Genomic DNA, 17,527 nt, shown 5'->3' on the forward strand with positions numbered 1-17,527 from the left:
ATAGGGAGCTGGCTGACAATCCAAATCCACTTTCATCATCAGGAAAGTGAAACTGAGGTGGTATGCAATGCAAGTTTAAAGGTAGGAGAGAATGGAGGAAAAATCAAAATAGAAGACTTGTCATCACAGAAAAAGATACTGGACTATCACATTCACTGAACTAATTATTTATAAACAAAATGACCATATTGTGGATTAAATCCTTCCACAGTAACACGCCCGAGATTGCACTGGGAGATGCAATACTTTGATGGTGAAAATACTAACAATATCCATGAACCAAATGTCTTATTGTCACTGCAGAAGAGATCTTACTTCCAGAGTTCTCCGATTGGCTCCTCCACAGCTTTCTCTATGGTTTTCTCCACTCTGGACATTATCTCCTGATGCAAGGCGTCAATACTTTGAGAAGCATCCAACACCTGTTTTTTAAATATTAAAAAGTGTCTCAAATAGTTAAATGAAATAGAGACTGCTTCTTGTTGCAATAATCAGAGGCAGGCAGGCTTGAAGTGATCAGCAAAAGAATCAGAGGCAAGATGACAAACTCTGCAGCCAACACAAAGACTTTAAGGGCAAGGAACATATGTAAAAACATCTCAAACTGTTTGGACAATGAACCTAATGCAGAAGAATAACTGATGACAAACTGATATCATATGAATCTTGTAATATGATGAAATGCCATGTACAATGACAACTTAATGTACTCATTTTGGCAAAAGTTAATGAATGAAATATTCTGGATAACGAAGTTACATGGTTACTGATCTACAGACTTGTTCCACTCACAATGGCAGCAAGGGAATTTGAATTCAGTTAGCTAAATAAATATGGAATTAAAATGCTGCCATCAGACTGTCACAGAAACCCATCTGCATTCCTAGTATTCCACAGGAAGGCCCGTCATGCCATATCAAAGTGCCTTCATCCCATTAATGTGGCTGTGTACTACAAATGTAACATAGAAGCATAGAAAACCTACAGCACAATACAGGCTCTTCGGCCCACAAAGCTATACCGAACATGTATTTACTTTAGAAATTACCTAGGGTTACCCATAGCCCTCTATTTTTCTAAGCTCCATTTACCTGTCCAGCAGTCTATTAAAAGACTCCATTGTATCCACCTCCACCATAACTAACTAACCATCCCACCATCCGGGCCATGCATTCTTCTCAATGCTGCCATTAGACACCTCCACTAACTAATCCTGTAGTTAGTATTGATATAAATGTGTTTACTATTGCTCTCCCTACAGATGCAGCAAACCCATGGAGTATTTCCAGAACTTTAGTTGCAGAGTTGTCCGATACTCCTCTGCCTCAATTACTATCATAGGCTACTCAATTGTACCAAAACCAGTGAAAAGTCAGTAGGAATAAAACCCAACCGACCACCAGGCTCTGGCCTAAAGTACAAAAAAAGGAACACAGCCCAATCAGTCACACAAGGTCCTCCCCACTAACATCTAGGGAAATTGGTGCCAGTACTGGGGGAGTTGGCTCACAAATTAGACAAGTAAATGACTTAGTTAGTCATATTCAGAGAGACATATCTTTCAGAACAGTCTATCCATGTGTGGACTGGAGGGCTCAAGTTACAAGGAGAGTGGATAGGCTGATACAGTTTTCCCTGGAGTAAAAGAGGTTGAGGAGTGACAATATAGATGTTCATATGTTTATTAAAGTCATAAATAGGATTATCCTTATTAAACTCATAATCATGCTATGGTAGGGGAGTTTAAAACTAGGTTTAAGGTGAAGGGAAAACAGACTGAGTATATGAAGTAGGTTGGTAAAGGTGTAAATAACATTGGAAAGACATTGAAACAAGTACACAGATAGGAAAGGTTCACAGGGATATGGGCCAAATGCAGGCAAATGAATTGTCCTATACAGGTTAAAATAGATGAGTTAGTCCAAAGGGCCAACACTTTCTGCACTATACCACTACGAATCACTTGTCAGACAGACAAGTGTGGAAGAGTGATACACAGCTGTGATGCAATTCCTTTCCAATGCCTTTGTTGAACATAAGCAACTCTCCTGCTGAAAACCATCTTCTGTCCTTCCATAGGTGTGAACCACATTCCTCTACATACGTAATCTCATTAAAACCAGAGCACAAATAAAACAAAATTGTCTAGAAAAGCCCAGATTAGACGTGACCAGAGTGATCTCTCTCTGTCTCTCTCCATGTAGACCTGTTGAGAATTACCAGCATTTCAGATTTTTATTTCTGACCCCTGCAGTGTTTTTGCTGTTAAGTCATCAGTGAAGCTCTGCAGTTACAACCCCTCCAGTCACATATAGTGCTCTCAATCTTCCCTTATAAAACTTCATTTTGGTTTCAATTTTGTAAATTTTTTGGTTTGAATAAATTTATTTTATCATGTCCTATAATATCTAATTATTTTTTTCAGCCTTCATCTATGGATCAAGCTTTTCTTTTGTGGAAAACAAAAGGTATAACATGTTTTCGTGATCTGTTTCTGGATGATAACATTATGTCCTTTGAACAGCTATCTAATAAATATTATTTACCTAAAACCCATTTTTTTTAGATATTTGCAAGTTAGAAATTTTTAATGAGTTAGTCGTTTTCAAAAGAATGTCCATTGGACATTACAGAAAGAATTTTAGCCCTTAATCCTTATCAAAAGGGTTTAGTAGCCATCATTTTTAAGATGATCATGAATTTACAGTCAGATGTATCAGAAAAAATTAACAAGGAATGGCAAGAAGAGTTGCATTGTCCTATATCTACTGAGCAATGGGAAAAAACTTTATTATTGGTAAATTTGTCCTCTATTTGTGCTAAACATGCCCTAATACAATTTAAGGTTGTACATAGAGCTCATATGTCTAAGGATAAACTGGCTCGATTTTATTCTCATCTTAATTCAACCTGCGATAGATGTCATTCTGATGTTGCTTCATTGACTCACATGTTCTGGTCTTGTCCTTGTTTACAAAATTATTGGAAAGATATTTTCAGTATTATTTCAAGTTTTAAATATTAATTTCCAACCGCATCCTCTTACTGCAATTTTCAGTTTACCAATGACGGATAATAACCGTTTATCCGCTTCATCTCAACGAATGATTGCATTTGTTACATTAATGGCTAGAAGATCTATTTTATTGTATTCGAAAGAAATTAATCCTCCAACTGTATTTCAGTGGTTTTCTCAAACTATTTCTTGTTTGAGTTTAGAAAAAAATTAGAAGTGCGGTTTTTGATCCTTCAGTTAAATTTGAAGAAACTTGGAGACCTTTTATTCAACATTTTCACATGAGTTGAATTGTCTTTTCCTAAACCTTACTTATATTATCCTTAATTATTTGGATGGAGGTTTGGAGTTATTGGCACTACTGTATATGTACTTAACATTATTCAATGGCCCATGTTGGTTAGTGTTTTTTTTTTGCGTTTTTTTCTCTCTTTTTTTTGGGGGGTTTCTTTTTTTTCTCTTTTTTACTTCTTTGTTCATTAATGTTCTGAGTTTGAGAGGTTATATATTTTTTATTATTATACATCTGAATGTCTATTTAAACTACTAATTATGTACTCTCAAACACTTTGTATTCATGTTTCATTTATGTTTGTTTAAAACTAATAAAAAGAAAAAACAAACTTAATACATTTTGATTTACAATATCCATACCTTCCAGTTTAGACTCTCATCTTTCATCAGTTCTTTAAACCGCTGATGCACCATCTCCTGAAAGGCAAGGTTTTCATAGCGTTCAATACCGAAGCCTGCACGTTTCATGGCAGCCAAGGGTTCAAGATCAAGGAACATGACCACATCTGGTTTTGGAATACCAACATCTGCTTGCTTGCACCACTCCAAGGTGAAACCCTATTTGGGAAAACATTTCAAAACAAAAGAGGTGAATAGCAAGAATAAAGCACCTTTGTTTGACTTACAGGGGGCTAAGAGAAATAGTGAAGAGGTGAAGCTTGCTCATACAGGTGTAACAGCAAAACCCAACTTTAGGAACAAAAAGACTAGAATTGAAGTTCAGAGTTCTCAGAGGATTGGAGGGCTGGACATTAGAGATAGGAAGCCAAGGTTGATCAGTGACCTTGGCCTTGTCACTGTTGTATGATAGTAATAGGTTTGTATGAGCTAAAGTTCAGACACGTTTCTCAGAAGGCAGGCTGAGACAGGGGTGCAGACAGTCTATCTTATCGAACTGGAACATACTGATCTATAACAAGATAGTGAATAACCTTTGTAAAAGGCAAAAATGGGCCTCAATCTGACCCCAGGATTACAAAGACCCTTCATCAGTAAGGACATTGAGTACAAGAGTTGGGACATCACGTTAGAGCTGTAAAAGACATGGATGAGACAGCAATTTTGGCATGCAATGCACTGAGCTGGAAAAGGTGGAGAAAAGAATCCCATGCTTCATTTCTGCCCCATAGATGGCCCAGGTGTGACCTTGGAGAGGTAAGTAAAATTATAAGGGAAACATTTAAGGTGAATTTTCCCAGGATAGGGGAATCTAAAAGTAGAGGTCATTAGTTTAAGGTGAGAGGAATGATTTAAAGAGCAGCCATGGAACAACTTTTTCCATACATATTGTCGTAGGTGTGGGGAATGATATGGGTACAATGTTTAAAAGACATCTGAACAGATTCATTGATAGGTAAGGTTTAAAAAGATATGGATGAAACCCAGGAAAAGGGGACTAGCTCATGCAGACAACTGTTAGCATGGACAAGTAGCTCAAAGGGCCCATTTCCATCCTGTGTAACACCAACCGAGATGCGAATGAATGGATTCTTACTTAGTTATTTAGAGAGACCACATGGAACAGGCCCTGCCAGCCCTATGAGCACTTACAACTCACAACCCACTTACTTAACATTAGCCTTATCACAGGACAATTTACAATGACGAATTAACTTATTAACTGGTAGGTCTTTGTACTGTGGGGAGGAAAGAGGAGTACTCTACTGCTTCCTTTACAATCGGATCTCTCCTCTTGGTTTCTTCATCCACATCACCTGATAAATCCTGTTTTCATCTCCCAATTGACTCCTTTCTTGTTTGGCCTTCCATTCATCCAGCTGGGCTTTGGTATTTCAATTCACTTTTACAAGTAGCTTTTATCTCACACTTGAAGTTCCTGCAATAACCTTGAAGCACGCAGAGTAGATTCTGGTTCTTTATACTCACAAAAGCTGAAAGCTTGCAACTTTTCCAGCTTAAAGACACCACATTTCACCTGATTAACATATCAGAAGCTTTCGCAGATACGTTGCTAACAAAAACTGCTGTTGTTGGATCACTGCTTTCGTAACTTCTGAACAGCATGGTCCTTCCTTGGTCCGATATACTTTCCAACCAGGGGGTGGCACCAACACCTGTTTATCTTCTGTTAGGCAATGGTTCATGGAGTTTGGCATGGAGACAGTTGTGGCATCATTCAGTACATTTCTTAATTCACTTTCAGTTGACTCGATGACAGGGGATATGCCATGTAAATGTTGAACAATCTCCATCAAATTGTATTTGTCTAAGCCACTCATGCCCCCACAATGATGCTCTCGTGTTTTTACCAAGCCAGTGTCCAATTCCTTTTTAATTAATTTGCTGTTCACTTCTGGTTTAAGCCATGTTGCTCGTCTCCTGTTAGTTTTTACTTTTTAAATCTCAAGACTACCCAATTCTGTGTCACTTTAATTTTTATCAGATTTTTCATCAGCAGCATGCATTAGTGCTCTTTTTGAAACTGCAACTTGCCTTTTTATCTTCACTGTGTAGTCCATTTATGTTTTATCTGCCCAACATCTTCTTTGTACGTGACCTTGCATTTTTCGCAAGTTTCACCTTTAAACCGGCATTGGTCTAATGTATGTGAGCCCCTGCCACAACAGTAACACAAACTGTTGGGCCAGGCAGGTTTCTGTTTAGATGTTGCAATTTTGTTCATGCTCACTTTCATTCCTGACTCCGACTCCATTGTGTCCCTCTGTTGTTTCCATCGATACCACAACTTAAATGCTCTTTTAAATGTAAGTTGTGCTTCAGTTAGGAGTCGTTTTTGAATCCCTTCTTGTAACATTCCACAAGCTAAGCGATCTCTCAGTGCATCATTAAGCCCACTGAACTGACAATGCTTAGAAAATCTCTTCAAATCAGCCATGTACACCGAAATGGTGAATCCTTTTGAATCAGTTTATGAAACCTAAAGAATTCTGCAGTCAACAGCAGTTCTAAATGTTCCTGCATTACTTAACAAGAGAGCCAAGAGATTTGTCTTAGCTGTATTTTACTTTTAAGCAAGCTACGCACTTACTACATGGTAATGTCATGACATATGCAATTCACTTATTTTACATATAATTCAAAATGAATTATTTAAATGAACAAGAATACTTAATCAAGCAATGTATTTACAATATTACTTAAATACTACTGAAATATGAGGGATGCCCCTTAAGTCCCTTTCTCTTTGATTTGGCTATGGAACCTCTGGCGATAGCATTTCGAAACTGCCCTGAATTGACTGGGATTTGGAGAGGGGGTGTTGAGCATAAAGTTTCTCTCTATGCTGATGACTTATTACTCTTTCTCTCAAATCCATCTACATCCTTACCTCTAATGTTTTCACTTCTTGACCAGTTTAGCCAGATCTCTGGCTATAAACTTAATTTACATAAGAGTGAACTTCTCCCAATTAATAAAGAAGCACAAGAACTAACATTTCATGATATCCCTTTTAAAGTAGTCCATAATCAATTTACTTATCTTGGAATTACAGTCACAAGGAAGTTTAAAGACCTCTTTCATGAAAACTTTGCCAACCTTTCATATGCTATAAAACAGAGTCTGGTACAATGGTCACCTCTATCTATGTCTTTGGTAGGTCGTATTAATGTTGTTAAAATGTATGTTCTCCCCAAATTTTTATACCAATTTCAATCTATCCCAATTTTTATTCCTAAATCTTTTTTTGATTCCTTGGACTCTTTTGTCATATCTGTGGCAGAATAAGTGCTCTAGAATTAATAAAATTCATCTCCAAAAATCTAAAAAAAGAGGGTGGCATGGCTTCACCTAACTTTCGTTTATATTATTGGGCAGCTAATATACGTCGTGCTACCTTCTGGTCTTTCTTCCATGGCCAACCCGAGTGCCCTAACTGGGTGGCAATGGAGCTGAGCTCCACCAAAGAATTATCTATCTCTGTACTTCTTGGCTCTGCACTCCCTAGTAGTCTGCCCAGATTAATAGCTAATCCTCTTGTTAGACACACTTTGCATATATGGGCTCAGATCAGGAAATGCTATGGTTTCCAGGGGTTTTCCGTTTCCAGCCCTATTGCTCATAATCACCTTTTTTTACCTACTACATACGATTCAACATTCCAGGTTTGGTATAGGAAGAGCATTAGACATTTTGAAGATCTTTTCATTGATAATCGCTTCGCTTCTTTTCAGCAGCTCTCTGTTAAGTTCAATCTGCCCAATGCTCATTTTTTCAGATATCTCCAAATCCGACACTTTATTGCTCCTTTAATTCCTAACTTCCCTGAAATGCCTGCGAAAAATGCTATGGACCTATTTCTTTCCATGAATCCACTAGGTAAAGGCTTAATATCAATCATCCGAGATAAACTAGTGGCCTTACAACGGGCCCCCATGGATAAAATCAAAATGGCCTGGGAGCAGGATTTAAATATCTCCTTATCTGAGGAGAGCTGGGATTCAGTTCTCAAATCGGTTAACTCAACCTCTCTTTGTGCTTGCCACTGCCTTTTACAGTTTAAGATTGTTCATAGAGCCCATATGTCTAAATCTAAACTATCTCGATTCTACCCTAGCGTTAGTCTGCTCTGTGATAAATGCAAGAGGGGCGTGGCCTCTCTCATCCATATGTACTGGTTCTGTCCTAGCTTGGAGAAATTTTGGAAAGATGTCTTCACTACGTTATCGTATATTCTGAATCAGCACCTAGAACCAAACCCCTTAATTGCTCTGTTCGGTTTTTGGGGCGAGACAGATTTATGTCTGGGTCCGACCAAATGCCGAATATTATCCTTTGCCTCTCTCCTGGCTAGACGCTTGATCCTCCTCAGATGGAGAGATGCTGCCCCGCCCACTCATGCTCAATGGCTTAACGACATCATGGCCTGTTTGGACCTCGAAAAAATTCATTATTCAGTTCTCAATTCGGATCTAAAGTTCCATAAGGTCTGGGGACCTTTTATCGAGTACTTTCATAACCTTCCTCTCGACTAGGGTTTTTCTTTTCTTTTCGGTCCCTTGCTTTCAGCTCCTTTTTTTTTCTGGTAGAAGGCATTATTATCCTCTGTTGCTGAGTGTATTTACAGTCTGGGAGCTTGGCTGTCCTGACTTATACTCTCTATATTGTGTTGTGGTTGGTCTGGAGTTGCTGTTGTTTTTTCTTGTGTTTTGGGGCTTGGGGAGGACACTAAGCTTACTTGTCTTTAATTTAGGTGCTTTTTTTTTGCTAAATTCTCTTCCTTTGTAGCATATTGTTATTGTATGCTTAATTTTGCACTGTTTTAATGTTCCTCATTGGGATTTGGGGTTTTTAATTTGTAAAATGTTTTGAAAAACTAATAATTTTTTTTAAATACTACTGAAATATTAAATACACAATAATGTCAGGCTTGCCTTCGTTGGTAGGGGTGTTGAGTATAAGAGTGAGAAGGTCATCCTGCAGCTAGATACAATGTCAGTCAGACCACATTTGGAGCATTGAATGCATTTCTGGTCACCCCATCATAGGAAGGATGTGGAGAGGGTGCAGAAATAATTTCACAGGATGCTCCTTGGATTAGAAGGTATGAGTTATAAAGGTTTTCGACAAACTTAGGCTGTTGTCCTTACAGCGTTGGAGGCTGAGGGGAGAACTGGTGGATGATTTGAAAATGATGAGAGGTGTAAACAGGGTGGAGTCTCCAGCGTAGAAGAGTAGACATGTCAACCAGAGAGGATATGCCTTTAAGGTTGGGGGGGGGGGGGGTCGGGGTTGTGGAATTTAAATGCAAAGTGAGGGACAAATTTTCATTATCATTGTAGAGAGCAGCAGGTGGCGGGAAGAGCTTACCAGCGGTAACAGTGTCAAGTGGGCAGTTTGATGGTGTTTAAGAGGCTTTTAGCAAGACACATAAATATGAAGGAAATGGAGCAGTATGGATGATACACAAAAGGAGGGCAGTTAGTGTAAGTTGGCATCAAGGTCAGCACGTTTTGAGCCGTACTCTTCTATATAAGCAACTGTTAATTCTCAGCCAAGGTGACAGGCGTATCTGTCACAGATAATTTTCATTTCAAATTCAAAGACAATTAGGCACCTCAATCTTAAATATAAATGATTGAGTCATATTGGCATTGAAGGCATCATGGAAAAGCAGATATAATTTCACTTAAAATTTAGATATTAACAAAGGATAAGAACAAATGTAAAAAAATTATTGTATTTCAGTCAGGGGGTGAATCTGTGGAACAGTTGTAGTGAGGATTTAAAAAACATGCACCACACTAAGAAATTTTAAAAATTATTTAAAAATAATTTAATGAATAAGATACATGATTTAAAATGAATGGGAGTAATGTAAATAAAAGATACCTGGAATTGGATTTTGTGTTAAAAGATCATGAATTTTTTTGTTTTCATGTGAGGATTGACACCAAATATGTTGTTGTGTAAGTAAAAGGGGTAAGCATAGTAAGCTGTAGATTCAGCCTACACCCTTTCGGCTGTTTTAAAGAATAACTACATTTTTGTTGTTATTTTGTCTTACGAAATCATCATTGAAAATGATGCTTTTTGTTATGCTTGTATTGACCAAAATAAAATTCATTCATTCAGATATTTTATGAATTCACTATTCTCTTTCAATACTGGGTAAAACTCTAATTAACCCAGCTTTATTGTACTTACTGATTTTGCACTTGTAAATGCAACTCCAGAGAAAGCATATCTATCGACAATGACAGACACCCCTTTCTCCAACTTGTTTCTAATCTGTGACCTGGAACATAGAAGGGAGAGAAATGCCGTAACTGTAAGCATATTTCTGTAACACAAGGCAAATCCCACATCCAACATTTGTAATTTAGTAACAGATCCAAAGGTTTTGCCCAACCACACATTAGAGAAACTGCCTCAGAAAAATCATTTAATGGTGTCAGATATCTTGATGAACTGCAATAGACTGTGCAGAAAGCTACTCCCACAGCACCATAAAGTTTGGTAGCTCCAGGGATGATGCCACTAACGAGTGGCAAATTCACTGCCCAGGGTGATACACAATTCCAAAGAGAACTTGTAAATGATCCAGATCTAACATCTGCAGTCCCTATGTTTGTTATAGCCAGGGTGGTAATGGTGACAAGCTCCCTCTACCTATTAAATGTTCTCAATGGCATGCGTCTCTGTCAATAGCCTCTGACAACCAAGTCCAGCTCCTGGCCTGATTTTAAGTTCCCTGGCCCCCTCCGTCTTATTTTCACCATGGACGTCCAGTCCCTATATACCTTCATACCCCACCGAGATGGTCTCGAAGCTCTTCGTTTTTTTCTGGATTCCAGACCTAACCAAATCCCCTCTACCACCACTCTCCTCCGTCTAGCGGAATTAGTTCTTACTCTCAATAATTTCTCCTTTGGCTCCTCCCACTTCCTCCAAACAAAGGGTGTAGCCATGGGCACCCGTATGGGTCCCAGTTATGCCTGCCTTTTTGTTGGCTTTGTGGAACAGTCCATGTTCCAAGGCTATACCGGTATCCATCCCACTCTCTTCCTTCGCTACATCGACGACTGCATTGGCGCTGCCTCTTGCACGCGTGCTGAGCTCATCGACTTCATTAACTTTGCCTCCCAACTTTCACCCTGTCCTCAAATTTACCTGGTCCATTTCCAACACCTCCCTCCTCTTTCTTGATCTTTCTGTCTCCACCTCTGGAGATGGCCTATCTACTGATATCTACTATAAACCTACAGACTCTCACAGCTACCTGGGCTATTCCTCTTCCCACCCTGTCTCTTGCAAAAAGGATATCCCCTTCTCACAATTCCTCCGTCTCTGCCGCATCTGCTCTCAGGATGAGGCTTTTCTTTCCAGGACGAAGGAGATGTCTTCCTTTTTTAAGCAAAGGGGTTTCCCTTCCTCCACCATCAATTCTGCTCTCAAACGCATCTCTCCCATTTCCCGCACATCTGCCCTCACCCCATCCACCCGCCACCCCACTCGGGATAGGGTTCCCCTTGCCCTTACCTACCACCCCACCAGCCCCCACGTCCAACATATAATTCTCCGTAACTTCCGCCACCTCCAACGAGATCCCACTACCAAACACATTTTTCCCTCCACCCCCCTTTCTGCCTTTCACAGGGATCACTCCCTACGCAACTCCCTTGTCCACTCGTCCCCCCCATCCCCTCTCACCGATCTCCCTCCTGGCACTTATCCTTGTAAACGGAACAAGTGCTACACCTGCCCTTACACTTCCTCCCTCACCACCATACAGGCCCCAGACAGTCCTTCCAGGTGAGGCGACACTTCACCTGTGAGTCGGCTGGTGTGGTATACTGCATCCGGTGCTCCCGATGTGGCCTTTTATATATTGGCGAGACCCGACGCAGACTGGGAGACCGTTTCGTGGAACACTTATGCTCGGTCCACCAGATAAAGCAGGATCTCCCAGTGGCCACACATTTTAATTCCACGTCCCATTCCCATTCTGATATGTCTATCCATGGCCTCCTCTACTGTCAAGATGAATCCAAACTCAGGTTGGAGGAACAACACCTTATATACCGGCTGGGTAGCCTCCAACCTGATGGCATGAACATTGATTTCTCTAACTTCCATTAATGCCCCTCCTCCCCTTCTTAACCCATCCCTGACATATTTAGTTGTTTGCCTATTCTCCATCTCCCTCTGGTGCTCCCCCACCCCTTCTTTCTTTCTCCTGAAGCCTCCCGTCCCATGATCCTTTCCCTTCTCCAGCTCTGTCTCACTTTCGCCAATCACCTTTCCAGCTCTTAGCTTCATCCCACCCCCTCCGGTCTTCTCCTATCATTTCGCATTTCCCCCTCCCCCCTTTAATCTCAAATCTCAAATCCTTTCGGTTAGTCCTGACGAAGGGTCTTGGCCCGAAACGTCGACAACGCTATAGATGCTGCCTGGCCTGCTGTGTTCTACCAGCATTTTGTGTGTGTTGTTATCTCAAACCTTAGCTGCATTGAAGCTATACCTACTCATGGGGAAGGCTTCGGGAATAAACCCCAAATGAAAAATCCGGAGCTGCAGTCCTACATTGAGTTCAATGTTGACTAGCGACTCCTGCTGGTACCAAACTATATCAACCTCTGCCGCTCTTTTGGGTTCATCAGATGCATGGAGAGGGGAGCTTGCTACATGGGCAACAGCTTGCTCTCTATATTGTACTACCTGGACATACATATCTAGACAGCTATGATGCAATATCTATGGCCAACTGACCAACAGAAGCCTCGTGGTTCCAACTTGATTATATTGTGCTTATACATATACTGCATACAGTGGTGGCAGTCATAGGTTCAAGAATGGACAAGCTGGTAAAGCAAGAATTAGTTAGCAAAGGTTGCCCAGTGACTTACACCACTACTACATGGTCAGCATTGTAGACGTTATTGATTCTATATTCCAGATTTAATTATTTGACATTTGATCCAGACATAAACATTAAATTGACACCAAGTATCATTTAAGGTAAAAGATACATTGACTAATCTGTACAAAGCTGGATCTAATCCAATCCCAATTACAAATCCAGGCCAAATTAAAAAGGAAATCAAAAATAGGAATCATCAATAGCTGATTTTAAGATGTACTTTGCCCATGGCACCCACTCTACCATCAGAAAGAAAACCTCTTTCCCCTTTCACCTCTTACATTATTAAATAAAACACCTTACACTTGTTCCCATCTGTTAGCTGCAAAGAGCAAGTGCACAGCATGATCATTCAGGTTGTACTTCTTCTCCAGGTATAAGCTGATCAGGTGCCCAATTTCAGTATCTCTGTCTGAAACCAAATGCGAAATAAATTTAAGATCTCCCACTTACGTCATGCTTAAGGGGTTAGTGAGATTTTTGTCTAAAAGCTTGAACTGCTAAGTATTTTAAACGGTAGTTAATTAGATCAGTATAGTTTGTCAAATACATAAGGTTGCAATGAAATTCCTTGTTTGCATGAACCTCAAATTAGGCAACAAGCATGGTGATAATACAAGCACACAACAGAATGGTGCAACGATTGTTGCAATCTGAAGTCCCTCAACATAAACGTACTAAAGTGACAATCAAGAGAAGTAGAGTCAAGAGTACAAGAATGTGGCTTGGGGTAGAGGTCTCAATTCGAAAACACTATATTGTTTTACATCCAGTTGTAAATTGAATGTCATTCTAAATAACTTGGATGACATTTTAAAAAATTTAATCATTTTTTTTAGTAATTGTTTTTTTAGTAACAAACCAGTATTGTGGTTTGCACTAAATGGAGTAGCACTGAAATCATGTTGTCCTCAGCAATGACAATAAACCTCTAACTATATTTGTGAGTCCTCAGCTCCTGGATCTCTTAGCCATTCTTATTAAAACAATACTGATGTTTACTGGGAGACTGCAAGAGACTCTTCACAATGGTACATGTCAATGATTTGGACTACGGTATTAATGGATTTGTGGCTAAATTTGCCGAAGATACAAAGATAGGTGGTGGAACGGGTAGTATTGAGGAAACAGAGAGTCTGCAGAGACTTAGTTTAGGAGAATAGGCAAAGAAGTGGTAAATGAAATACGATGTTGTAAAGTGTATAGTCATGCACTTTGGTGGAAGAAATAAACAGGCAGACTATTATTTAGATGGGGAGAGAATTCAAAATGCAGAGATGCAAAGGGACTTGGGAGTCCTTGCGCAGGATACCCTAAAGGTTAACCTCCAGGTTGAGTTGGTTGTGAAGAAGGCAAGTGCAATGTTGGCATTCATTTCTACAGGTACAGGGTACAAGAGCAGGGATGTGATGTTGAGGCTCTATAAGGCACTCGTGAGACCACACTTGGAGTATTGTAGTTTGGGCTTTGGGCTCCTTATCTTAGAAAGGATATACTGACATTGGAGAGGATTCAGAGAAGATTCATGAGAATGATTCCAGGAATGAAAGAGTTACCGTATGAGGAACGCCTGGCAGCTCTTGGGCTGTATTCCCTGGAGTTCAGGAGAATGAGGAGGGATCTCACAGAAACATTCAGAATGTTAAAAGGCCTTAACAGATTAGATATGGCAAAGTTATTTCCCCATGGTAGGGGATTCTAGGACAAGAGGCCACAACTTCAGGATTGAAGGACGTCCTTTTAGAACTGAGTTGCAGAGAAATTAGTCAGAGGGTGGTAAAACTGTGGAATTTGTTGCTACGAGCGGCTGTGGAGGCCATGTCGTTGTGTGTATTTAAGGCAAAGATAGATAGGTTCTTGATTAGCCAGGGCATCAAAGGGTATGGGGTGAAAGCAGTGGAGTGAGGATGACTGCAAGAATTGGATCAGCCCATGATTGAATGGTGGAATAGACTCGATGGGCCAAATGGCCTACTTCTGCTCCTATCTTATGGTCTTCTGCCAACCGGAGTGGCCTTCAGGACAATCCAAGGACAGTGGACTCTCCCAGGCACTGGCTGTTAGGAAATCAGATTGTCTGTGAGGCACTGACTGGGAAAAACTCTCCTTAAGGTCCTTGAGACCGTACATGTCAACTTGTTTTTTTTGCTGAAGCACTCTGCTGCTGCAGTTGTTTTACAGGAAGGCCAATAGAGATCTGAACAGATTAGGAGGTGCTCAATCCAACAGCCAACAATACCCATCAGGACACAAGGGATATGGACTGTTTTTAAAAACTTGGATGATGACATAATCCATCGTGCTGGGAGCTGAGTCAACCACATCTTGCCAAAGGCTCATGACCTTTCAGCACTGGCATTTACAGAGAATTGGCTTATTTGGTTAGGATGGTCAGCTGATGGTCAGGATCTCCCCCCACCCCAGCCTCACATTCACAGTAGAAAACACGAGGAAATCTGCAGATGCTGGAAATCCAAGCTACACACACAAAATGCTGGTGGAACACAGCAGGCCAGGCAGCATCTATAAAGAGAAGCACTGTCGACGTTTCCGGCCAATACCCTTCGTCAGCATTTTGTGCGTGTTGCTTCACAGTATAAGTTGTCTTTGACCACATCAATAGGCTCTAGACTTTGGGTATATGAACTGTTCTGGTTCCATGCTGGCTGAGTGTACATTGTCCATAGCCTCTTTCTATCTTGTGTATTGATATCAGGTAGTGATACAACCAGACAGAATGCTCTCTACAACATATCAGTAGAAACTTACTAGTCTTTGGTGACATACCAAATTTCCTCACACTCCTATCTTACTACAGCCACTAGTATGTCTCCTTCATGACTGCATCAATATGTTGGGTCCAAGAGAGAAAACTTACAGCACAATACAGGCCCTTCAGTCCAAAAGATTGTGCCGAACATGTCCTTACCTTAGAAAATACTAGGCTTACCCAGAGCCCTCTATTTTTCTAAGCTCCATGTACTTATCCAAGTCTCTTAAATGCTGAGATGTTGACACACAGAATTTGAAACTGCTCACCCTCCTCCACCTCTGATCCCTCAATGAAAACTGCTGTGTTCTCCTAACTTCCCTTTCCTTAAGTTCACCATCAATTCCTTAATCTAGCTGACATTAAGTGCAAGGCTGTTGTTCAACAATACTCAATCAACCTATCTATCACGCTTCTGACACCACTTTGTCATCATAGTGGTGTCACTGGTGAATTTATAGATGGTGTCTGAGCTGTGCCTAGCCACACAGTTATAATCGAAGAGAGAGTAAAGCAATGGAATAAGCATGCATGCTTGAAGTGCACTTGTGTAGACTGTCAGTGAGGAGATGTTACTGCCAAGCTGCTCTGCCTGTAGTCTCCTGATAAAGTAGTCCTGGGGTCTCCCAATGAAAAATTCAAGGATCCAGTTGCAGGGGAAGGTACAGAGGCCCAGGTTTTAAAGTTTGTTGATAAGGACTGAGGGGATGATAGTATTGGGTACTGAGCTGTGATTGCTAACAGCAGCCTGACATATGTATTTTAGTCCAGGTGACCCAAAGCCAAGTAGAGAGCCAAAGAGATTGCACCTGTAGTAGATCTGTTGTGACAGTAGGCAAATTGCAGCAGGTCCAGGTCCCTTCTCAGTTAATTTTAATCATGAACTACTTCTCAAAGCACTTCATCACAGTAGTCGTCGAGTCAGCTCATCCTGCTCTTCTAGGGCACCAGTATGATTGATGTCCTTTCAAAGCAGGTGGGAACCTCTGACTACAGTAATGAGAACTTGTAGATGTCCTTGAACACTCAAGCCAGAGAGTCAGCAAAGGTTTTCAACACCCTACCAGGTACATCATTTGAGGCCTGACACCTTGTGAGGGTTCACCCTCTCGAAGGATGTTCTGATGTCAGCCTTATCTGGGGGTGAAGAATCACAGCCATTTATGTTATGTTATGGAGTTCCACTCACTCACCATTCTCTGCATAAGGAACTTACCCCTGAAGTCTCCTCTGTTCCTACTTCCAAGCACCTGAAAACTGTGCCCTCTCGTGCTAGCCATTTCAGCCCTGGGAAAAAGCCTCTAGACTATCCACACAATCAATGCCTCTCATCATCTTACATAATCATACAAACAGAGAGGATGGCTACCAAGGTGGTGTTCATGGGTTCATTGTCCATTTAGAAATCTGATGGCAGAGAGGAAGAAGCTGTACTTAACACATTCAGTATGTGCCTTCAGGCTCTAGTACCTTCTCTCCGACGATAAGAGGTCATGAGCTTTTTAAGACATCTCCTCTTGAAGATGTCCTCAGTGGTGGGGAAGTTAGTGCCCATGATGGAAATGGCCAAGTTTGCAAACTTCTACAGCTTTATCCAATCAGTGCATTGGAGTAGCCAGTCCAAAATGACACTCCACAATACATCAGTAGAAATTTGTTAGTTTTTGGTGATATACCAAATCTCCTCAAACTCATAATGAAATATAGCTGCCGACGTGGCCTCTCCATAATTACATCACTGTGTTGGGGCTAAGTAGGATAGATCTTCCGAGAAGTTGACACCCAGAAACTTGAAACTGCTCACCCTTTCCACTTCTGACCCCTCAAGATGACTGGTGTGTATTCCCTCAACTTCCCCCTTCTTAAAGTCCACAATCAATTCTTTGGTCTTACTGACATTAAGTGCAAGGCTGTTATTTCACCAGCCAACCAGCCGATCTATTTCACTCCTGTCTGCCTTCCTTCTCATCACTATGTGCTGTGTCATCAGTGAACTTACAGACACGTTTGTGCTGTGCAAGCCACAGTCATGTGTGTAGAGTAATGGCATGAAAACTGTCACAGCTGTTGTCTCCCTAACTTCACATGGAATTGTCTTTTCACT

The 17,527-nt window shown here is 40.7% G+C and overlaps 1 protein-coding gene across 4 annotated transcripts in view; it reads right to left on the reverse strand.

The window, feature by feature from the left end:
- Positions 1-17,527, reverse strand: part of dtymk (deoxythymidylate kinase (thymidylate kinase)) — a 50,265-nt gene that overhangs the window by 27,350 nt on the left and 5,388 nt on the right. For 3 of the 4 annotated variants that reach the window (XM_059951067.1, XM_059951063.1, XM_059951076.1), the window contains exons 2-5: positions 12,957-13,065; positions 9,938-10,028; positions 3,671-3,868; positions 316-422 (exon numbers count right to left, since the gene is read on the reverse strand). In XM_059951067.1, the coding sequence (XP_059807050.1) occupies positions 316-422; positions 3,671-3,868; positions 9,938-10,028; positions 12,957-13,065 (505 nt within the window). Of the gene's footprint in view, positions 1-151; positions 423-3,670; positions 3,869-9,937; positions 10,029-12,956; positions 13,066-17,527 lie in introns of those variants that run through there. The other variant, XM_059951070.1, reaches the window with a different exon arrangement.

This window comes from Hypanus sabinus, chromosome 2, assembly GCF_030144855.1.
Source record: "Hypanus sabinus isolate sHypSab1 chromosome 2, sHypSab1.hap1, whole genome shotgun sequence".
Taxonomy (NCBI): Eukaryota; Metazoa; Chordata; class Chondrichthyes; order Myliobatiformes; family Dasyatidae; genus Hypanus; species Hypanus sabinus.